We start from the raw sequence: 21,894 nt of genomic DNA, 5'->3' as shown, positions 1-21,894 counted from the left end.
TTTTTTTTTTTTTTTTTTTTGAGACAGAGTTTTGCTCTTGTCACCCAGACTGGAGTGCAGTGGCGTGATCTTGGCTCACTGCAACCTCTGCCTACTGGGTTCCAGCGATTCTACTGCCTCAGCCTCCCAAGTAGCTGGGATTACAGGTGTCCATCACCACACCCAGCAAATTTTTGTTTTGCAATAGAGACAGGGTTTCACCGTGTTGCCTAGGCAGGCTGGTCTCGATCTCCTGACCTCAGGTGATCTGCCCATCTCGGCCTCCCAAAGTGCTGGGATTACAGGCGTGAGCCACCGCACCCTGCCAAGTTTTTTTTGTGTTTTTTTTTTTTTTTTTTTGAAACAGGGTCTCACTTTGTCACCCGGGCTGGAGTGCAGTGGAGTGATCTCAGCTCACTGCAGCCTTGACCTCCTGGGTTCAGGTGATCCTCTTGCCTCAGCCTTCCAGGTAGCTGGGACTGCAGGTGTGCACCACCATGCCTGGCTAATTATATTATTTTTTTTTTGGAGAGATGAGGTTGTTGCCCAAGCTGGTCTGGAACTCGTGAGCTCAAGCAATCTGCCTGTCTTGGCCTCCCACAGTGCTAGGATTACAGGCGTAAGCCACCGTGCCTGGCCTGAAAGTCAAGTTTTGTGTCAATATTTTCACAGGCCTGTAGACATCGTGAGAAGTCCCTGCATGGAGGAATTAGTGAGAATAACTTAAAAACACACAAACACACCATCATTTGGCTTTGTTGGTGTCTCTGCCCATAGTTGAGTATTCTAAATTTCCTGTGTCATAACAGTGAGTGAGTTTCACCAGGGCTTCCTTTATAAGCTGTATCTGGATTTTTAGGAATAAAACAGATTTGAGCAGAACAAGTCTCTTGGATGCAGGGAGTATAAAAGGGGAAAGCATCCTGCTGTTTCCAGTGGCAGAAGAGAAAGAGAAGTACCAATGAAGAGGGGTGAACAACACCGCTCTCGTGCCGGACACAGACAAGGAAGGACTAGGCTTGCAGTCCCCCCGTCTCAGCCTCTCTCCACTCTCACAAGCAGGAAGGGATCTGAGCTCTGTTAGTGGGAAATCTTGGAGTTTGCATTTCTCTGATGGCGAGGCTACCTCCTATCCTGTTTTGAAAAAGGAACAGAAAAGCAGAGCTTGTCCCAGGAATTGTGAAATGGGCTGCAATGTCTTCAGAGACAGTAGCAGTTTGAGGACGTGTGCCCTCCTGGCTCTGGGGAAAGGTTGAATTGGGGTCTTGTAGGCACTTGTTTTTTCATGGGATGTATCAGTCAAACCCATGCACAGTTGTGGGCGGCAGGGAAGTGTGTCTCTTCCTGGACTTGAGCCAGTGGGCTGTTGGCATGCCTTTTTAAAGGCATTAGAAAGAAGGTTTCTTTCTTTTTTTTCCTTTCCTGTTCACACCACCTTCGTATGAACATGGAGATGGAGAAGGGAGGTTTCTAAGTGGGCCTCGGATTTACTCCTATGTCAGTAATCATGCCAGACCCTAAGGGGCAGAAAAGGCAGCCAGGGGATCCTGACTCAGAGGCTGTAGTTCCTCAGCCCTGCTAAAGGGCCAGGGGTTTGTCTCTCAGTGCCTGGGTGGGCATGCTTGACTGCTAACCCGTCAGCTGAAAGGAGATGCCAGGAGTCCTCCATGGGGTCCTCCATAGGGTCCCTTCTTCCCTCCTGGCTTACAGCTTCCTCTGAAGACGGGCCAGTTCTTTGCTGTCTGGCAAGAGGAAACAGCTGGGGTGCACTTCACTGGGAGTTGGGCAAGATGTCGGCAGTTTCCTGGTGCCCTTCAAGTCCTCCAAAAGTATCGAGCTAAAAGGTGACAAGTCTTCCTTCAATAACCAAGAAGAGTTCCAGCTAAACGTCTGCTGAATCTAGAATCTTCTGACTTGTATTTTGGCCCAGCCCACAACCTTGGATGCAGGGTGCAGTAGTGTTTACAAACCTCACACCCCATTTCCAGAATAGCAGGCAGAGGCACTGGAGCTTTGATTACTCCAGAGCCCCCAACAAGCAACATGGGGCCTGGGTAAGGAGTTGACAGTGACCTTAGTACAGGACAAACAGCTCATTTGGGGCTACAGTTGCTCAGAGGGGTCACCTTCATCGTGGCTGGTCTTCCCAACTCTGCAGCGTTCTCTCGCTTTCAGCAGAGGGCTACTTTGGAGCTGATAATTAGGCCTTTCCCGCCTCGAATGTTAAGGATGCCCGCCTGCTCTGTGTCTCGGCTGCTCACTCAGAATTCTTCAGAGAGAGAGAGACAGAGAGAGAGAGTGTGTGAGAGTGGGCGTGTGTGCGTGTGTCATCTAAGACCTAACTGTGTGGTTCAGGCCTGCTGGGCCCTGTAGGGAGACCGTGGTGGCCTTGTGCAGCACTATGTCTGGTCTCCGTCACTTGAGTTGTGTCGTTAGTTCTCTGCTCTCAGTGCTTGCTGCCTTCCAGCCTTGGAGGCTGCTGGATCCTTTGGGAAGACACCGGGCACCGTCTCAGCCCTTCCTTCCACTTGTGGGTGGCTTTCGTGCAGGCTAAGGCTTTGGCTCTCTTAGCCTGGGTCCCCTATAGGCTTTTCACTGGCTTTTCTAATGGTTTCGACATAACCATCAGCTAGAAATCTGGGTAGCAACAGCTGTTTTGGGAAGCTGAGGTGTCCTTTCCCCTGGCCCAGCCCACTCCCTCCCATTTTTTTCCCCAGCTTTATTGAGGTGTGATTAACAAAGTAGTATGTATTTAAGGTGTACAACATTTTTTTTTGGAGACAGAGCCTTGCCCTGTCACTCAGGCTGGAGTGCTGTGGCGCGATTTCAGCTCACTGCAACCTCTGCCTCCTGGGCTCAAGCGATCTTCTGCCTCAGCCTTCTGAGTAGCTGGGACCACAGGCACACGCCACCACATCCAGCTAACTTTTGTATTTTTGGTGGAGATGGGGTTTTGCCTTCTTGGCCAGGCTGGTCTCGAACTCCTGAGCTCAAGTGATGCGCCCACCTCGGCCTCTCAAAGTGTTGGGATTACAGGAGTGAGCCACTGCGCCTGGCCAAGGTGTACGACATGTTTTTTTTTTGTTTTGTTTTGTTTTTTCAAGACGTAGTCTCACTTTGTCGCCCAGGCCGGAGTGCAATGGTGCGATCTCAGCTCACTGCAAGCCCCGCCTCCTGGGTTCATGCCATTCTTCTGCCTCAGCCTCCAGAGTAGCTGGGACTACAGGTGTCCGCCACAACATCCGGCTAATTTTTCGTACTTTTAGTAGAGATGGGGTTTCACCATGTTAGCGAGGATGGTCTCGATCTCCTGAACTCGTGATCCTCCCACCTCGGCCTCCCAAAGTGCTGGGATTACAGGTGTGAGCTACCGTGCCCAGCCAACAACATGTTTTGATAGACGTACACATTGAGAAATTAAGCTAGTGAGCACATCTGTCACCTCACATAGTGACCCTTTTGGTGTGCATGTGGTGAGAACATTCAAAAGCTACTTTCTAGCTGGGTGTCGTAGCGCATGCCTGTAATCTCAGCTACTGAAGAGGCTGAGGCATGAGAATTGCTTGAACCTGGGAGGCAGAGGTTGCAGTGAGTCGAGATCTCACTAGTGCACTCCCGTCTGGGTGACAGAGCAAGACTCCGCCTCAACTACTTTCTGAGCGATTTTTTTTTTTGAGATATGGTTGTGCTCTCTCACCCAAGTTGGAGTGCAGTGGTGTGATCTCAGCCGATTGCAGCCTCTGCTTCCCAGGCTCAAGCAATCCTCCCACCCCAGCTTCTCGAGTAGCTGGGATTACAGGTGTGTTCCACCACGCCTGGCTAATTTTTGTATTTGTAGAGATGGGGTTTCGCCATGTTGCCCAGGCTGGTCTTAAATTCCTGGGCTCAGGTGATCTGACTGCCTTGGCCTCCCAAAGTACTGGGATCACGGGCATGAGCTACCATCACGCCCAGCCCCATCTCTTTGAGGGACAGGACATGTGGGGTTCTTGCTCACCCCCACTCTTGTGTGACGTGGCCTCTGCCCTGATTTTCCTTCTTGCCTTGGTGTCTGAATCTGCAGCATCGCCCTGAGCAACTGGTGGTTTGTGGCCCACCTGACAGACCTGCTGGACCACTGCAAGCTCCTCCAGTCACACAACCTCTAGTAAGTGGCCTGGAGGCACCGATCATCCTCTTCTTACCACCAAGCCCTCAAGGGTGGGGTGAACTGAATGCCTGAAAGGGAGGTTGGGCTAAGGGGGCCCTGAACAGGGCAGGCCAGGAGTCTTGGTCTTTTGTTATGTTTTATTCCAGTTTTGGTTCCAACATGAGAGAGTTCCTCCTGCTGGAGTACGCCTCAGGACTGTTCGCTCATCCCAGGTAGGAAGGACCCCGTGGGTGCGGGCTATGCCGGGTGCTCTTCAGCATGCGGGTGCCATTGGAGCTTGGACTGTTCTCTCCCAGTTGGCTCCCTGAAGGCTTCGGAAGGGTCAGTGAAAGGGAGCTGCAGGTGCCAGTCCTCAGAGCCATGAGGCAGCACCTCATGTCTGTCCTCCTCGAACCTTTGCAGCCTGTGGCAGCTGGGGGTGGATTACTTTGATTACTGTCCCGAGCTGGGCCGAGTCTCCCTGGAGCTGCACATTGAGCGGATACCTCTGAACACCGAGCAGAAAGCCCTCAAGGTGCTGCGGATCTGTGAGCAGCGGCAGATGACTGAACAAGGTGAGCTGGCCCTGCTCCCAGCCTACCATCTGTGGGACGCAGGAGTCAGGGGATCCTGAGGTCACACTTTATGCCTACCCCAGCCATCCTCCTCCTCACAAGCCACACTGGAGACTCGGGGCTGTGGACGCCAAGAGGTAAACTAAGAGATGGGATAATTATTTGGGAGGGACAGGAAAGCTAGGGATCCAGTGGAACCCAGACAAAATCTACACGCCACCGGGAAAGGCCTGAGCCGCCCCTTTTCTCACACACTTGATTCCACGAGGTCAGGGCTGGGGGTTGGCGCTGTTTCCCTGTCCAGGTGGGTTGCTATTGCTAGCTCAGCCTGGCTCAGTGGGGAAGCAGTGCTGGAGGAGGCTCCGGAAAAGCAGAGAGTGGAATGAGGATGACCAAGTCTGCCCCTTCCTTTCTCCCCTCACTGTTGAGTGATGTAAACATGAGTTATTATCCTGCATAGAGGCGGTTGCATGTTCACCACCATTTCTGAAAGCATATGGTATTCACCATCCACAGGGAGATGTGATTTGAGGCATCTGGAGAGGTAATAGAAGAGCTGACATGTAGGGAAAAAAAAAAATAGAAGAGCTGACATGTAGGGAGAAACATTTTGCTACCCTTGAAGCCACACACACTCATAGAGCCAGTCCTGCTCTGATGGGCACTTACACTCTTAGCAGATCCCAGACACTGTTAATCAGCCTGAGTTTCTAGCTCTGCCGATCCAGCTGCGTTTAGAGCCCAAAGAGTGGCTCTGGGGTGGAGTGAGGCTGTGAGGCCACTCCGGTCCCCACAGGGCTCAGGAATGGAGTGATTTGTGGAGTGAAAGCCGTTTACCTTTTCTTTTCCCCTGCACAGTTCGCAGCATTTGTAAGATCTTAGCCATGAAAGCCGTTCGCAACAATCGCCTGGGTTCCGCCCTCTCTTGGAGCATCCGTGCTAAGGATGCCGCCTTTGCCACGCTCGTGTCAGACAGGTGGGTGCCGCTGGCGTGCGTCAGACAGGTGGGTGCCGCTGGCGCGCGTCAGACAGGTGGGTGCCGCTGGCGCACGTCAGACAGGTGGGTGCCGCTGGCGCGCGTCAGACAGGTGGGTGCCGCTGGCGCGTGTCAGACAGGTGGGTGCCGCTGGTGTTGGCTTCCCCGGGACTGGGTGGTTGAGGTGGGCCTGAGACTGCTACTCTGATCTCTGGGCTGGGCCCTGCAGGTTCCTCAGGGATTACTGTGAGCGAGGCTGCTTTTCTGATTTGGATCTCATTGACAACCTGGGGCCAGCCATGATGCTCAGTGACCGACTGACATTCCTGGGTGAGTCTCTGGGTTTTGTGCCCTGTGCTTTGGGCACAAGCGGGTAGTTGGGGAGTTTGGAGGGATCACGTCAGACTTCTCCCAGCACTTCCTTCATATATTCCCATTGCATCAGTGGTCCCAGAAACATCTTCCGTCATGTCCAGGATCATGAGTTTGGCTGTCACATCTCCTTAGTGCCTCCATGTTTCTTTCTTTCTTGTTTTGAGACAGAATCTTACTCGCTCTGTGGCCCAGGCTGCCAGGCGCACTGCAACCTCCACCTCCTGGCTTCAAGCAATTCTCATGCCTCAGCCTCCCAAGTAGCTGGGATTACAGGCATGCGGAACCACGCCTGGCTAATTTTTGTATTTTATTTATTTTTTTGGGACAGAGTCTCACTCTGTCACCCAGGCTGGAGTGCAGTGGCGTGATCTTGGCTCACTGCAACCCCCGCCTCCCAGGTCCAAGCGATTCTTCTGCCTCAGCCTCCCAAGTAGCTGGGACGACAGGCGCACGCCACTGCGCCCGGCTAATTTTTTGTATTTTTAGTAGAGATGGGGTTTCACCGTGTTAGCCAGAATGGTCTTGATCTCCTGACCTTGTGATCCACCCGCCTCGGCCTCCCAAAGTGCTGGGATTACAGGCGTTAGCCACCGCGCCTTGCCAGTGCCTCCATGTTTATTTTTTTTTGAGACGGAGTCTCACTCTTTCACCCAGGCTGGAGTGCAGTGGTACGATCTTGGCTCACTGCAACCTCCCCACCTCCCGGGTTCAAGCGATTCTCCCTCCTCAGCCTCCCGAGTAGCTGGGACTACAGGTGCATGCCACCATACCCGGCTAATTTTTGTATTTTTAGTAGAAATGGGGTTACACCATGTTGGCCAGGCTGGTCTCAAACTCCTGACCTCAGGTGACCCACCTGCCTCGGCCTCCCAAAGTGCTGGGATTATAAGCATAGGCATGAGCCACCGCGCCCGGCCTGGTCAATCTCTTTTAATCCGTGACTCTTGTTAGGTATTTTGACTCTGATGTTTCCCCAGATTTGGCTCTTTGTTCTTCCAAGTCTGCTTTGAATGCTCTTGGTTTGCATCTCATTGGGACCTATGAGTTTGGAGACAGAAAAAATCTCCTGCTTTGTGGAGTGGCTGGTCTGAGGTTTTTCTTGTTTAGGGCCAGGGTGACTTTTGTAGGTGTCACTTGGGCAATTTGGGGGAATACGCAGGTTACCCAGTGCTCTCGTTTCGCCATAGGAAAGTATCGCGAGTTCCACCGTATGTACGGAGAGAAGCGTTTTGCCGACGCAGCTTCTCTCCTTCTGTCCTTGATGACGTCTCGGATTGCCCCTCGGTCTTTCTGGATGACTCTGCTGACAGATGCCTTGCCCCTTTTGGAACAGAAACAGGTGAAGGTTGCAGCAGCGGTGGTTTGCTTTGCTTGTCAGTCCCTGCTGGAGCTTAGTCGTATAGCTGTTGCCAGTGCACGTTTCCTCCTTTGTCGTTCTGCCTGTGTGCGTGTATTCCCCTTAGCACCCTCTCTGGAATTCCAGACTCACAGGAAACACTGCTTGATTTGAAATGCGGTATTCATATACAAAGCACACTGTTGCGAAGGGCATGAAAGGAAGAACGTCCGATCACGGGCCCCTGCCCCAACCAGTGCAGGCCAGGGCTGGGGGCAGCCAAGTAAGGGAGGCTGTCTTCCTTAGGTGATTTTCTCAGCAGAACAGACTTACGAGTTGATGCGGTGTCTGGAGGACTTGACGTCAAGAAGACCTGTGCGTGGAGAATCTGATACCGAGCAGCTCCAGGTCATTTTCACTTTTGGGTTGATGGTTCCACATGGAGGTGGGAAAAGGCTCCCTCTATCTCAGGCTTCCCCTTCCCTCCAGAAACACTGGTTTCTATGGACACATGTGCCTCTGTTCCCCTTAACCTGTCTAATTCACACACCACCTTCTTTTAGGAGAAAATGAGGGATTCTAGTATTCTGATCTCTACATTTTGTTCTTTGCTGTTCATGATTTCCAGTATGGCCCTTTGGTATTGCTTTCTTTTATATTGATAATTTGCTGGAAGCTACTATGAATGTTAAGTGCCCTCTACCTTTGGATTAGCTAGAACATTCGGGAGTGTGAAAGGGCTCCTTCCTGCTCTTATCTCATGCTGGCGCTCTGCTTTGCAGGATGATGACATAGAGACCACCAAGGTGGAAATGCTGAGACTTGCTCTGGCACGAAATCTTGCTCGGGCAATTGTAAGAGAAGGCTCACTGGAAGGTTCCTGAGAACTGCTTCAATGTGGTATCTTTGTATGGCAATGTATATAGATTTTTTAAAAGAATAAATGTTGTTATGCAAATGTAGGTTCTTAGAGTACACTCAGGGAATTTTTCATCTGTCTAGTCTGAACCTGAGGTAGTAAGATTAAAAAATGCTTGTTTTATGTTTTTTTTTTTTGAGATGGAGTCTTGCACTGTCGCCTGGGCTGGAGTGCAATGGCACGATCTCAGCTCACTGCAACCTCCGCCTCCAGGGTTCACGTGATTCTCCTGCCTCAGCCACCCAAGTAGCTGGGATTATAGGTGCACACCATACCCGGCTAATTTTTTTTTTTTTTTTGAGACAGAGTCTTTCTCTGTCCCCCAGGCTGGAGTGCAGTGGCGCGATCTCGGCTCACTGCAAGCTCCGCCTCCCGGGTTCACGCCATTCTCCTGCCTCAGCCTCCTGAGTAGCTGGGACTACAGGCGCCCGCCAACAAGCCCGGCTAATTTTTTTGTATTTTTAGTAGAGACGGGGTTTCACCATGTTAGCCAGGATGGTCTCGATCTCCTGACCTCGTGATCTGCCCGCCTCGGCCTCCCAAAGTGCTGGGATTACAGGCTTGAGCCACCGCGCCCGGCTAATTTTTTTGTATTTTTAGTAGAGATGGGGTTTCACTGGGTCGGCCAGACTGATCTCGAACTCCTGACCTTGTGATCTGCCCACCTTGGCCTCTCACAGTGCTGGGATTACAGGCGTGAACCACCGCACCTGGCCTTGTTTTATGTTCTATCTGATATGGAACTGTTTTCCTGTGCCTCCTTAGATAAGAAATCACCCCCCAGGTCGGGTGCAGTGGCACATGCCTATAATCCCAGCACTTTGGGAGGATCCCTCAACCCCAGGAGTTTGAGACCAGCCTGGGCAACATAGGGAGACTCCATCTCTGTTATTTAAAAAAAAAAAAAAGAAACCCCCAAAGTTATGGTGACTGCAGTTGTCTTGGGAATCTGAACAAGAGCCCTTGGTGGTATACTTGTGCTTCTGAAATCTTGCCTCACCTCTTCTGGAACACTTAACATTTTGGTTATTTAGTTCCCTTAAAATATAAGCATACAGCAACCTGCACTTTTAACAAGAACCTTGGGCAGTTCTATCATAGGCTATCCTCTCATGTATATCTAGAATTCATAGGTGGTACCTTTTCCTCCAACAGGGTGAATGGCATCTATACTAGGAAGATTCCAAGTACAGTGAAAATGGTTTTATTTAACATGCAGCAAAACAAGGGCAGCAGAGTTGGTATATCCAGTACAGCCATTTGCCACGAAGCATTGACCTCAATAGTAACGAGTAACACTCAAATAATTGTAATGTCTAGAGCGTAATAGAAAGTTCCATTTCCACATAGTAATTCCACAGACATTCCCAGGGCTGCAGCAGCCAGTCTCTGGAAAGCTCTTGGATTTATTCCTTAAGTACTAAAAAACGATTCACTTTTGACCTGTTCTCTCCTAATGAAGCAGTGAAACCTGCTTGCTAAAGACAGCGAGGGGCAGGGAAGGGATATGACCTCTTGATCCATAGTAAGGAATAAAGAAGCCTGGCAAGGGAGCAGGGAGGAACCAGGGAACGTAGTCTGTGCCACCTTCCTTTCCCCAGAGATGTCCAATTGCTGAGCTTGTTCACCTGAGCTCCGCAAGCTTCCCCGTGTCTATGGCAGCTGGTGATTGTTTGTTTCCTTTTTTTTTTTTTTTTTGTGAGGGAGGCTTGGAGTCCATGTCCCAGGATCATATCCAGCAGCTAGAGTGGCCGGGACAAACTGGCTGGGGCCAAGCACTGTTGAAGCAACAGGGTCTGGTGACTCAGCTCAAGTAAGTGTGGCCCCTGATCTCATTACCTCCAGACCCAGCATCTCGCTGACAGTGCCCCTCAGTAGCTGGGGAACAGTTGAGGTTTCTGGGCAGCACATTAGGACATAAGTCTAGTGCAACATTTGTGATCCTGAGGCCTCCTATATCCAGCCGCAGGTGCCACACCACATGCCATCTGGTGAGAGGAGAGGGAGGCCAAAGCAGTAGGATGTAGAGTGGCAGGAGATTGCAAGGGGAGGATAGCAGTTTATTTCATGCCAAGCAAGAGGTAGTCAGTAGGATGGCCTGTCCCCACGGCTGGAGGCACGCTCTTCCTAGAAAGCTGAGTACCTGCTTCTGGAGAAGGGGAAATACTCGCTCTCTTCATTTTCCTTCCTATCCCTAGTTGGGCCTGTCATGAGGCCAAATTCCACGTCCTGCCAAGATGTCCACAGGACACAGCCTGCCACTGCCAGGGACAAGCACACAACTCATCACTCCGTGGCCATTCCAGGACAATGCTGTCCACCAGAGGCAGGGCTGGGGACTTTGCAGTATGCCAGTTCCTTATTCTGGGCCAGGCACCTTCCTGGCCCACCTCCCTGGGGATGGCAGCAGGAGCTGGCTGGCAGGGGAAGCATGGAATTGCAACAGGGCTGCAGCCCCTTGGGCCGTGCATCTGTCAGGTGTGAGGATGTGGCTCTTGTGGGGAGTGACCCATGACAGTCTCTCTTTAGAGACTCCCACCCCCCACCCCGGTGGCTTCAGTGAATGCCAGTACAAGGAAGAAAACACCTAGGCCAAGCTGGGGGGTCCATGTTCCCAGGACAGCAGTGAAGTCAGGGGCCACTCCCCACCCCTGACAGCATATGGCCACTTCAAGTCACACAGGTAGATAAAAACAGGTCCTTTTAGGGGCCAAAGGAGAGGTTATCACAGCAGCAGTTTGGTTCCCCAGAAATGCCCAGGGCCCCTGTTCCACATCAAAGCTACAAGCACTGTCGTCAGGGCATGGAGAGTGATGGGACCAGAGCCCTCCCCGTCTCAGGGCAGCCTGCCTGGCTTCAAGATGGAGATCACAGCGTCCTCTGGGGTCAGAGGTTCCCCCACTGCTCCACAGGAGGGAACTGGTCCACCTCGCCCACCTCTGTGCTCAGCTGCTCCCCCAGGGCGAAGGTTAGCTTATACCGAAGCCGCACCTTCTCCTGTGACAGAGGGCAGCAAGTGAGATCCAGCCCAGATGGCCCCTCGGCAGGATGCCCTTTATTCTGCTACCCTCTCTGTGCTAGAGGAATGGTCCCTTTTCCCTGCAACCCCCAACCATGCTCAGACGCTTAACCTAAGGCAGCAAAGGGATGTGTCAATCCTACAGTCAAAACACTTCCAGCTGGGAGGTGGTGGTCCTGAGGTCCTAATCTGGGGCAGCTGGGGCCTCAGGCTGGGACCCCTGGGTTCTTTGCTGCTCACCTTCAGTGGATTGGCCAGCAACATGACCTGGGTGATGGCTGCAGGTGGCTGGATGGGGCTAAATGGAGAGAGTTCTGTCCCAGAAGGTGGCTGCAACTTCACTTTCATTGACTAAAGAGAGAGAAGCTCCTTTGAAGAGAACTGGCGGGTGCCCCAGATGGAACCCGCAGTGCACACACACACTGCCACCTGCTGGCGGCAAAGGCCTCTACACAACGGGGTCAAGGCCGTTTTGGCCCCAGGGAGACACTGGTACCTTGGGCACTGCAGCCTGCAGCACGATGCTCTTGACAGGTAAGGGAGCCGTGTTCAGCATGGACACCACCACCACCAGCACGTCAGGTCGTCCCGGGGGACACTCCTTGGCAAAGTGGAAGAGGATGCGGAAGCCATTTTTATCGTAGGCTGTCACAGGAAGGGCACTGCCTGCAAGAAAGTGGCATGTGAGTGTGGGAGGAGCAGCACCAGAGACACCCAACAGAGCCCCAGTGGTGAGGAGAAAAGGGCTACTCCATGGTCACGATGAGTCCAGTGCTTCCTAACGGAATCTGGGAGAGGCGCTCAGTGAGGAGCCTAAGACCAAGAATGCAGGCAGGGAGGCCTGCCTGGCTTTAAGGGACCCTGTGCCAAGAGTGCATGGATCCATCCCTGTCGCATGTCCTACAGCTCCGTGGCTGTAGGCCCCACCGCCCCACCCACCTCAAGCCTCCAACACCTACTAGGCTTGATGGATTCCAGGGGCACGTGGATGCTGGCCAGGGAGAGCTCAGGCCCCTTCAGGGGGCTGCCCTGGGACTGGAAACTCAGTGGCTGGAAGAGCGGGCTGCCGGGCCCCGTGGAGAAGGGCAGGAGAGGCCTGGCTGGGGTGGTGGTGGGGATGAGAGGGGAGGTGGCGGGTTTCACCAAGCCTGAGGTCCTGGGAGGCAGGAAAGATGGAAAGCACATCAGAGAGCCAGCCAGAGCTGCAGGACTCTCACCCAAGGCCCCTGGCCATGCTCTCACCCAGGCCCACCCCTTCCCTTCCAGCCTGACTGATGATGGGACTACAAGGCACCCCCACCCCTTCAAAGTTAGCTCTGGTTCTGACACATTCAGGCCCAACCCTCAGCAACCCCACCTCTCCTCCCACTCATTACACTTTGGCCTCTTCTAGAAGCTGATCAAGGGCATCCAGATGGTGCAGCGCACTATCGCCCAATGCCAAGCCATGGTGCCCAGGGACTGCGGGCTCAACTTTTGGGGCCAAAGCTGGGGCCACTCCAGTAGAAAAGAAGGATCCCGCACTGGGGGCAGGAACACTGGCTGGGACCACAGGAGCTGGGAAGGGAGGCGGCAGTGGAGCTTGGGAGCTGCTTGAGGAGGGGGCTGAGGGCTGGAGCAGAGGAGCGTCGGAGGCGCCACAGGCAGTGGTCCCCGGCCTGGGGCTGAAGAAGTCCAGGTCAGACTGTTCCCTCTATGAGCAACAGAAAGGGTGGTGAACCGAGGGCGGGTGGGGAGGGCCTGCCGCTGGAACAGGGCGCAGCCCTCTGAGGACTGCGCAGAAGACAGCCCCGGAGGCGCCCATTGTTCCCCACTGCAGCTGGCACGCTCTGGAGGGGAAGGACAGCTAACTGCAGCCCAGGAGACATGACGCTGGAAAGCGGAGGTCCTCGGCACAGTAATGCTGTCACCAATCCTGTGCCCATACCTGGAGCAGGTGCCACTGCCTGTTCCCAGCTGACTCTCCAGGAGGAACATCAGGGGCTGGGTCGGTGAGGCCTGACAACAGAGACGAAAACCGGATGAGAAGAGGCTCTGAGCTGGGCAGCCCTGGCCCTGCCTTGCCTGAGGAGGGGTCAGGTGACAAGTGACATCAATGGGTGAAGGTGTAGGGAGAAGCTGTTCTGCAGGCAGCCTCCAGAGGGGAATGGAGCCCTCCAGTCCATGATGCAGAAGTGGGGGGCCTGTGGGGCGGGGTGCAGGGCAAGAGGCAGAGTCCACCAGGAGGATGGCCCTGGGGCCCTCAGGGTTGCTGAACTTCACTGACTACCTACAACTCAGGGTTCTCTGCCCACCCCAACAGTCACACTGGGGCTCTTCCTAATTCCACACACCCTTCTTCCTCCCAGAGTCCTGTCAGGGGATGCCCCTGACGCCCCCTGTGGGCCGCACCCAAGCAGAGCAGCTCTTCGTCCAGCCAGGAGAGGGTGTTGCTTGTGCTGCTGGGCCCCGGGGTGGCCTCGGCCTGGCTAGAGGAGCGGCTCCGTGGAGGTGCTGAGGCCTGGGGTGGTGGAGGGAGGATCGGGATGCCTGAGGAGGGTGGAGCGGGTGCCGGGGCCAACACGGAGGACAAACTGTTTGTTGTGTCCAGCTCCGCAAGGTCGATGAGCGTGCCTTGGTTACTGCACTGACTGTTTCCTGGATGGGTCAACAGAGCAGAACAGGAATAATTAGGGGTCTTCTGGTGGCTGTGTGGCAGAAGGCAGCACCCTAGGCACAGACGTTACTGCTACAGCCTCTGGCCTAATCCAGTGGCATCTCTGCCAGGGGATGCTGCAAAGCAAGCCTGGGAAAGCAGGTGGGGAAATTCCCACCCACATCTCCAGGCCTCCGGGAAGCTGGAGGGCTGCTTGGAATGGCAGAGAACTCCCTTGGGCCTTGTGCAACACCACCACGCTGGCCAGCCTACACCCGCAGCTTCATGGTAGGGACCTGAGGCTGGTCTGGAGGAGTCTAGAGTTGAGGACCAGAGCATCTCACCTTCCGAGTCAGGCAGGGTTAAGGTAGCCACCTCGCCATTGATGACCTGCCCTTCAATAATTGTTTTGTAAGAGTTGATGACCCGGGAGAGGTTGTCACTGGCCTGCAGGATGTCCCCTGGAGCAGGAAAGAGACTTCTCCTGTTGTGACTGTTCCCACCCACATATCCGAACGCCTGGCTTATCCCCGACAGTCGCTCTTTCACTCACCCAAACTGTTATCATTGTCCTCAGTCTCACTGGCGAGTTTAAATAAAGTCCGCCTCTTGTTCTCACACTGATCAAACAGCTCCTGAAAGAGACTCAGACATAAAAATCAAACCACAAAGGCCCTTAGAGATCATCTGATTCATTCAGGGTTCATGCCCAGAAAATGACAGGGATATGCCAATTGCCACGGTCAGTTACCAACAGAGCTGGGACCACAGCGCACGTCTTCTTGCCACCAGCCACCACCACATCATGTCACCCAGGATGTTTGTCTAGGTAGCAGTCACCAGGAGGGTCAGGGGAAGTCAGTCCCCTCCTGCCTTCTGGGCTGGCATGTTCCTCAGAACTCAAAATATCCATCCAACCATGGCCTGCACCACATGGGCATCAGGGTTACAAGGAAGCCTCTCTGTCTTGATGTCCCCAAGGTAGTAAGGAAAAGAGAGCAGGGGTGAGCACCGAGGGCGTGGTCTCTGGAGTCAGACTCAGGTTTCCATCCGGCCCTTACACCCTGGACAAGTCAGCTGATCCCAGGAGGCAAATGGGGACGCCACCCTCTACTGACATGGCTGCTGTGCAGATGAGTATGGTCATGAATACACTGCCAAGTGCACAGCCCGGGTCTCTGACAAGGCAGGTGCTCAGCAAATGCTGGCTGAGCTCCTGGAGGGCAGCGCAGCCCCAAGAGGCAGCCTTTGCCGTCGGCGGTCCCACCTTCATCAGCTCTCTGTCCCCATCTGAAGAGTCCTCCTGGCTGTAATGAAGCAGCATCTCATTGAGCAGTCTCACGTTGTTGTTAACTTCCTCTAACGTGTGCAGACGCTTGGTCACCTTCTGGATCCGTGCCTCATCCTGCCCCAATGAAGAAGTTCAAGAGAAAGAGAGCGTCACTTGAGTGTCTTTCCACTTCCACCAGGTCACACCTTACCCAACACAAGTACAGAGGCTCGGAAGCTCCCTTCAGTGTGGGGTGCCTGGGGTCCAGTCTACACTTCTGCTTTCACATCCCTGCTCCCAACCCACTCCTCTCTTCCATGCTCCCGCGGAAGCTATTGTGCTCCTCTTCCCACTCTCAGCCTCCGGGGCACAGGTAGGGCAGCTGGCAGCAGGGGAGAACAAAACAGGCCCGTGTCCAGGGGCAAAGCGGCTTCTGCTGTGTGGCCATGGGCTCCTCCACCCCGCGCCTGAAGGACCAGGGCCCACTCACTTCCTTCACCATGGACTTGATGAGCTTGTTGGCCTCCTGCAGGTCATCTGGGTTTTTGCTTTTCAGCAGCTTGGCTAAAAGCTGAGAGAGCAGGAAATCAGAGGTGAAGGGAAGAGGCAGCACCCCTACCCCAGGGAAACCCCAGAGAGCTCCCCGCAGCACAGTGCAAACCACATTCCCCTGCTGCCACCCCCTCTCATACAAGAAAATCCCAGGGCCAGGGTGTCCTTTACCTTGGACTTCTCCTCATCATCAAAAACAGGGTTTTTGGGACGAGGTGGTGGGGAGGGGATCAGCGTCCTATCCACAGGAATTGGTGGGTCAGACTGCACTATGCCTGAAAGGGGACACGGCAGCACGTGCACTCAGGCTGTGGTCGCCTTGTCACCCCTCCTCATACACCAAGGGCCACGTCCCTGTGATCAAGACCTGCAAAGGGTAGCAGGGTGGAGGGCAGGCTGCTACATCTTATCCCATCCAACTCCGACTCAGCCTTGCCTGGGGACAAATGCTGTTCTCTTCAGGAGGGACTCTGCGGATCCCAAACCTTCCCTTCTCTCCTTGCCCGGGCCAGCCTTCGAGGGCTGCCTGGAGGCTGTGGGCAGGCAGACACGTACCCTGTCTCTTCAGCATGTGGTAGGCGTCTTTGATCTTTGCTTCTTCTGGCAGGGCCACGGTCCAGCTGTACAGCAGCTCAATAACCTTGGTCTTCACTTTTACAGACACCCTGTCCCCCAGGTACTACATGGCAAAAGAAAATGAGAGGACCTAGTAAGTGCAGTTTGGAGGCAGAGAAGGTGTAAGGCTCCCTCCACAGCAATGGCGTGGCTGCTCAGCAGCTGTGGTCCTCCTCAAAATCCGCAGGTGTCCAAGTATGTGTGAGACAGCGTGGGGAGGGGAAGGACTCCCTGTGGTGTGGTTGTGTCCATCTGGATACAGTCTGTGGATAGGCAGGGGGCCAGCAGGTCATCACCTTCTGTCCAGAAGTGTCCTGTAAGTGTATTCATGACCATACTCATCTGCACAGCAGCCACGTCAGTAGGGGTGGCGTCCCCATTTGCCGCCTGGGATCATCTGACTTGCCCAGGGTGTAAAGGCCGGATGGAAACCTGAGTCTGACACCAGAGCCCACGCCCTCGGTGCTCACCCCTGCTTTCCGCCCTTCCTGACTGCCTCGGGGACATCAGGACAGAGAGGCTTCCTTGTGACCCTGATGCCCGTGTGGTGCAGGCCACGGTTGGGTGGATACTTTGAGTTCTGAGGAACACGTGCATTTTTTTTTTTTTTTTTTTTTTTTTTTTTGAGACGGAGTCTTTCTCTGTCCCCCAGGCTGGAGTGCAGTGGCGCGATCTCAGCTCACCGCAACCTCCACCTCCTGGGTTCATGCCATTCTCCTGCCTCAGCCTCCCGAGTAGCTGGGAATACAGGCGCCCGCCAACACGCCCGGCTAATTTTTTGTGTTTTTAGTAGAGACGGGGTTTCACCGTGTTAGCCAGGATGGTCTCGATCTCCTGACCTCGTGATCCGCCCGCCTCAGCCTCCCAAAGTGCTGGGATTACAGGCTTGAGCCACCTCGCCCGGCTCGGAACACGTGCATTTTCACGCACAAGTTGCCAGAAACACAACTGCATTTTATCTTGAGGTTGTTCATGAGAATGTCTTTAGCATGAAGAAGTATTCCCTCTGCTTTAAGTCGGCCCAGAGCTGGGCCGCATCAGCGTGCAACAGAACACGGCCAGCTGAGCATCGGAGCAATGACGGAGGCCAGCTCCCCGTATCCACGTGAGACAGGCCAAGAAAACCCACAAAACCCACAACTGCCGTGTGCCAGGCGCCTAGAGTCCCACACTACATGGGCCCTCACCCTGGACAAACACACAGCCACTGCCACATCACCTGTCAGATGTGGGCTGAGGGCGCTTCAGAAAAAGCTGCCGGTCCCTGTGGCCTGTTTGGTCATCCCGTTACCTCCAGGGCCTAGCTCTCTAAGGAAAAGACACAAATAATCTCAGCTCCCTGGAGATGTTGGATGGGCAGTGAAAGCCAGTATGATGGGAGATGGGAATGAACACACAAGCAGTCCCTAAAAGCAAGGAATCTGCCGCTGACTGACCTTTGGAGAGACGACTTTGATTAACTCATTCAAAAAGCGGAACTTCCCCACTTCGTTATGAAATCTCCTCCCACAGTTCTTCATGCATGCCTCCAGCACCTGTAGCCGCACAGAGGAGAGCGCTCAGTGAGGGCGCGCTCGGGGCTGGGACCTGGCACTGGCAAGATCCCTGGCACCCAGAGAGTGCTGAATAAACACGCCCACAGGAAGGAGCTCATCATAAAAAGCGGTGTGCACTGCCCGGGGACAGTGTAATTACGCAATGAGATCGCTCACAGACCATGTCCCTCCAACTGCAAACCTCTGCCGGGGAAGCTGGGCAGGGACTAAAGCAAGAAACCCTGAGACCCCGACCCCAAGAAGGCCTGGATGCCAGTCCTGGAAGGTGCCTTCCTTAAAGATTCTGGCCTCGTGTTTTACAATGAGGGAGGTGAGGTCCAGGGACAAAGTTTCTCTGATTTGGTGTCCCGGGTTCTTTCCACAAGCTCACCAACAGTTGTGCAGGGAATGGGAGGGATGTTTAAATCCTATTATCTTTGAGAAAGATGACAGGATATTTCTCCTCCCTCCGCTTATCTCCCTAACTTACGCTTTGGCTTTCCTGTGCGCCTGTGGTCCCTGGCACTGCAGTTTCTAAGGGGGAGTGCACTGTCCAGGCTCCCTTTCTTGGCTTCTGCATTTTAAAGCACGGTTTCTCAGATGAGGCCTGGCTGACATTTTGGGCTGGTCATTCTTCGTTGTGGGGGACCACTCTGCACTTTATAGGGTGTCAAGCAGCATCCCTGGCCTCTGCCTACTTGATGCCGGGAGGACCCCCACCCCGATGTGTGACAACTAAAAATGTTTCCAGACAAAATGTTCCCTGGAGGGCCCTGTTGGGAATCACTGGGTTTTGTTACGTTTTTTTTTTTTTTTTTTTTTTGAGACAGAATCTCGCTATGTTGGTCAGGCTAGAGTGCAGTGGTGTGGTCACCACTCACTTTAGCCTCAACTTCCTCAAGCCATCCTCCAACCTCAGCCTCCCGAGGAGCTGGGACCACAGGTGTGTGCCACTGTGCCTGGCTAATTTTTTTTTTTTTTTGTAGGGACAAGGTCTCACTATGTTGCCTAGGCTGGTCTTGAATTCCCTTAAGCGATCCTCCCGGCCTAGGCCCCCCAAAGTGCTGGGACTATAGGTACAAGCCACCGTGCCCCGCTGAGAATCACTGTTTTAAGGAATTCGTTCTACAGCAAACATGACTGAGGGGTGCACGTGAACCAGATGATGTTTCCTCTTTCTAGGACCTGAATGCAGTCAGGCTACAGTCCCGGATTCCTCAGATCTCGGCTGCTCTTTGTTTTCGGAGCATGTGGAGGCACTGAGGGCCAGGCACCATTCCACACCTTAAATTCCCTCAGTCTGAATAGACACCAAGATCTGCCCCAGGGGCCTTGGCCACCAGTGCAACACCTTCGCTAGTGACCGGCATTGTTTAACGACAGAATGAACTGGACTGACCCCTCTTTTCTTCAGCTGGCCAGCTCTGAACTATCAACACAGCCTTGTCAGCATCTCTTCATGAAGCCTTCTCTTGCGCCACATGGGGCTCAGGGCCCTGACTCTGGGCTGCTTGCCTTAGCCCCTCTGCCTCACACACTAACCATGTGGCCGTCTGCTGGCAGGGATGGTACCGCAGTCACCTCTGAGGCCTCAGGGCCTGGCACAATGCACACACATTTGTGGAACAGCCGGCTGAACAGATTCGAGATCTATCTAGTCTGTATCAAGGACTTTCTGTTGGCTTTTGGCATAAGCCCTGAGAACCGCTATGGGGGCATGAGGAATGGTGTGGGCAGGTGAAGGGCTGCAGTTTTCACCTCTGGAGAGTGAAGGACCTACCGTCAGGGCCTGGAGCGCCTCCCATTCCTGCGGGGACTGGACCTTGTGGGCCAGCAGTCGGACGGCGATCTGTGGCCTGGGGGACAAGCAGAACACACTTCAGTGCACTAAGCCTGGGGCTACCTGGCTGGCCCTCCTTGGCCATGGTTGTTCCCCTTCCCAGTCCGCTCCCTCTCAGCTGCCCCCACAGTGCTGAGACTCACCCTTCAAGCTCCTTGTTGATCTGATCACAGAAGCCAATTATGTATTCCCAGTCCTCCTGACGGTTGGAAGGATTGGTGGCTTTATCTTGCGACAGAACAAAGAAGAGGACAAGTGTTAGGAAGAGCAAGGAGGATGCAATGGAAGGTTTTCTTCGCAAGTTTTAGGCACTAAGAGTTTGCTTTCAACTTTACTCTCTAATAGAGAAGCCTCAGTAGAACAGTCAGTAGCAAGGAGACAGAAAAAAAAAAAAAGTTCAGTCGGAGAGCAAATACAAATACTGCTTTCTGTCCAGTATTTTGAAAGTCACAAATAAAAGAGAAAACAAATTCTGTGTCGTAAAGCTTAGAGTGGAATCAAGGTCAAAAGGACAAACACAAATAATTAAAATATTCCCCCCCAAAATGCCTACATAAGACGTGAATATAATAAAGGGAACTCCAGCTATACAAAAATGAGCTCAGTGTTAAGCGAGTGGAGATGGTCAAGAAGGGTTTTTGGGGAAACTGAAATCAGATTGAACTAGATAAAAAATATACATATTTATAACCATGAATTTTTTTTTTTTTTGACATGGAGTCTCGCTCTTGTTGCCCAGGCCGTAGTACAGTGGTGCGATCTTAGCTCACTGCAACCTCTGCCTCCCAGGTTCAAGTGATTCTCCTGCCTCAGCCTCCCAAGTAGCTGGGACTACAGGTGCCCACCACCACGCCCAACTAATTTTGTATTTTTAGTAGCGACGGGGTTTCTCCATGTTGGTCAGGCTGGTCTCAAACTCCCGACCTCAGGTGATCCGCCCGCCTCGGCCTCCCAAAGTGCTGGGATTACAGGGTGAGCCTCCGCGCCCAGCGAGTATTTTCCACATACCTGTCAAAAGGTTTTTCCAGACCTAGCCTTCCATAATGCTGTAGGTGCTTTTGAAATTGCACACAACGCTCATCACTGTCAAGCCAACAAAGTTTACTTAGCCCCTACTAAGCCCCGGTCACCGTGCAACTTGCCTGGGATTGCAGCTTGAGTATCTAGCACCCCCAGGCTCTAATGGCCTTCCATGGTCAAGCACAAACACAAGTACTAGAGTTCTCAGATGGCCACTGGGATTTAAAATCCAGGCACCAAATGCAAACTTCTGATATTTGGTATGGGCTCTCCTCCCTGTTACCTTCCCACCAAACCTGTGAATACACCGAAAAGCCCAGCTGAGGGTGGTTATATGGGTTCCCATCTCTGATTCAGATCCAGAGCCTCCCTCTTCAGAAAGCACTCTCCAGCTGTTTGCTAAATTTAGGGCTTTGGGTTCCAAAGACAAATGGAAGGCTGAAGACGCACACCCTTTAAAACACTCCTGCTCCCTCCCCAGATCTCTATGAGGGCCCAAAGCAGGGCATCAGAGCCCCTCCCGACAAGCCCCTCTCTGTCATTACTTTCTGAATTCTGATTCCTCACAATTGTATTTTGTTAACTGTAAAAATCACCAGCTGGGGGGCCGGGCGCGGTGGCTCACACCTGTAATCCCAGCACTTTGGGAGGCTGAGGCCGGCGGATCACGAGGTCAGGAGATCGAGACCATCCTGGCTAACACAGTGAAACCCTGTCTCTATTAAAAATACAAAAAATTAGCTGGGTGAGGTGGCGGGCGCCTGTAGTCCCAGCTACTCGGGAGGCTGAGGCAAAAGAATGGCATGAACCCAGGGCGCGGAGTCTGCAGTGAGCCAAGATCGCGCCAGTGCATTCCAGCCTGGGCGACAGTGAGACTCCGTCTCAAAAAAAAAAAAAAAAAATCACCAGCTGGGCCAGGTGCAATGGCTCACCACTGTAATTGCAACACTTTGGGAGGCAGCGACAGGCGGATTACCTGAGGTCAGGAGTTCAAGACTAGCCTGACCAGGCCGGGCGCAGTGGCTCACGCTTGTAATCCCAGCACTTTGGGAGGCCGAGGCGGGCGGATCACGAGGTCAGGAGATCGAGACCACGGTGAAACCCCGTCTCTACTAAAAA

General features: G+C 53.4%; 2 protein-coding genes across 7 annotated transcripts in view; one reads left to right on the top strand and one right to left on the bottom strand.

Annotated features, from left to right (window-relative positions):
• Window positions 1-8,332, top strand: part of NUP85 (nucleoporin 85) — a 34,813-nt gene extending 26,481 nt beyond the window's left edge. For all 4 annotated transcript variants that reach the window (XM_032177587.2, XM_032177585.2, XM_032177586.2 and 1 more), the window contains 8 exons: window positions 4,043-4,126; window positions 4,276-4,341; window positions 4,532-4,683; window positions 5,542-5,659; window positions 5,889-5,989; window positions 7,222-7,373; window positions 7,677-7,778; window positions 8,153-8,332. In XM_032177587.2, coding sequence (XP_032033478.1) covers window positions 4,043-4,126; window positions 4,276-4,341; window positions 4,532-4,683; window positions 5,542-5,659; window positions 5,889-5,989; window positions 7,222-7,373; window positions 7,677-7,778; window positions 8,153-8,254 — 877 coding nt within the window. In that variant the 3' untranslated portion in view covers window positions 8,255-8,332. The remainder of the gene's footprint in view (window positions 1-4,042; window positions 4,127-4,275; window positions 4,342-4,531; window positions 4,684-5,541; window positions 5,660-5,888; window positions 5,990-7,221; window positions 7,374-7,676; window positions 7,779-8,152) is intronic.
• A 1,996-nt stretch (window positions 8,333-10,328) lies between these two features.
• The window catches only part of GGA3 (golgi associated, gamma adaptin ear containing, ARF binding protein 3), a 22,120-nt gene continuing 10,554 nt past the window's right edge, over window positions 10,329-21,894 (bottom strand). For 2 of the 3 annotated variants that reach the window (XM_058428156.1, XM_032177578.2), the window contains exons 2-17: window positions 19,899-19,983; window positions 19,696-19,771; window positions 17,817-17,915; window positions 16,321-16,444; window positions 15,937-16,040; window positions 15,704-15,784; window positions 15,211-15,348; window positions 14,497-14,578; window positions 14,288-14,404; window positions 13,700-13,945; window positions 13,236-13,306; window positions 12,685-13,001; window positions 12,268-12,464; window positions 11,805-11,974; window positions 11,549-11,659; window positions 10,329-11,286 (exon numbers count right to left, since the gene is read on the bottom strand). In XM_058428156.1, coding sequence (XP_058284139.1) covers window positions 11,176-11,286; window positions 11,549-11,659; window positions 11,805-11,974; window positions 12,268-12,464; window positions 12,685-13,001; window positions 13,236-13,306; window positions 13,700-13,945; window positions 14,288-14,404; window positions 14,497-14,578; window positions 15,211-15,348; window positions 15,704-15,784; window positions 15,937-16,040; window positions 16,321-16,444; window positions 17,817-17,900 — 1,953 coding nt within the window. In that variant the 5' untranslated portion in view covers window positions 17,901-17,915; window positions 19,696-19,771; window positions 19,899-19,983 and the 3' untranslated portion in view covers window positions 10,329-11,175. The remainder of the gene's footprint in view (window positions 11,287-11,548; window positions 11,660-11,804; window positions 11,975-12,267; window positions 12,465-12,684; window positions 13,002-13,235; window positions 13,307-13,699; window positions 13,946-14,287; window positions 14,405-14,496; window positions 14,579-15,210; window positions 15,349-15,703; window positions 15,785-15,936; window positions 16,041-16,320; window positions 16,445-17,816; window positions 17,916-19,695; window positions 19,772-19,898; window positions 19,984-21,894) is intronic. The other variant, XM_058428155.1, reaches the window with a different exon arrangement.

The sequence above is a fragment of the Hylobates moloch genome, unplaced genomic scaffold, assembly GCF_009828535.3.
Source record: "Hylobates moloch isolate HMO894 unplaced genomic scaffold, HMol_V3 SCAFFOLD_15, whole genome shotgun sequence".
Lineage (NCBI taxonomy): Eukaryota > Metazoa > Chordata > Mammalia > Primates > Hylobatidae > Hylobates > Hylobates moloch.
This window is presented reverse-complemented; position numbering and strand designations above follow the sequence as displayed.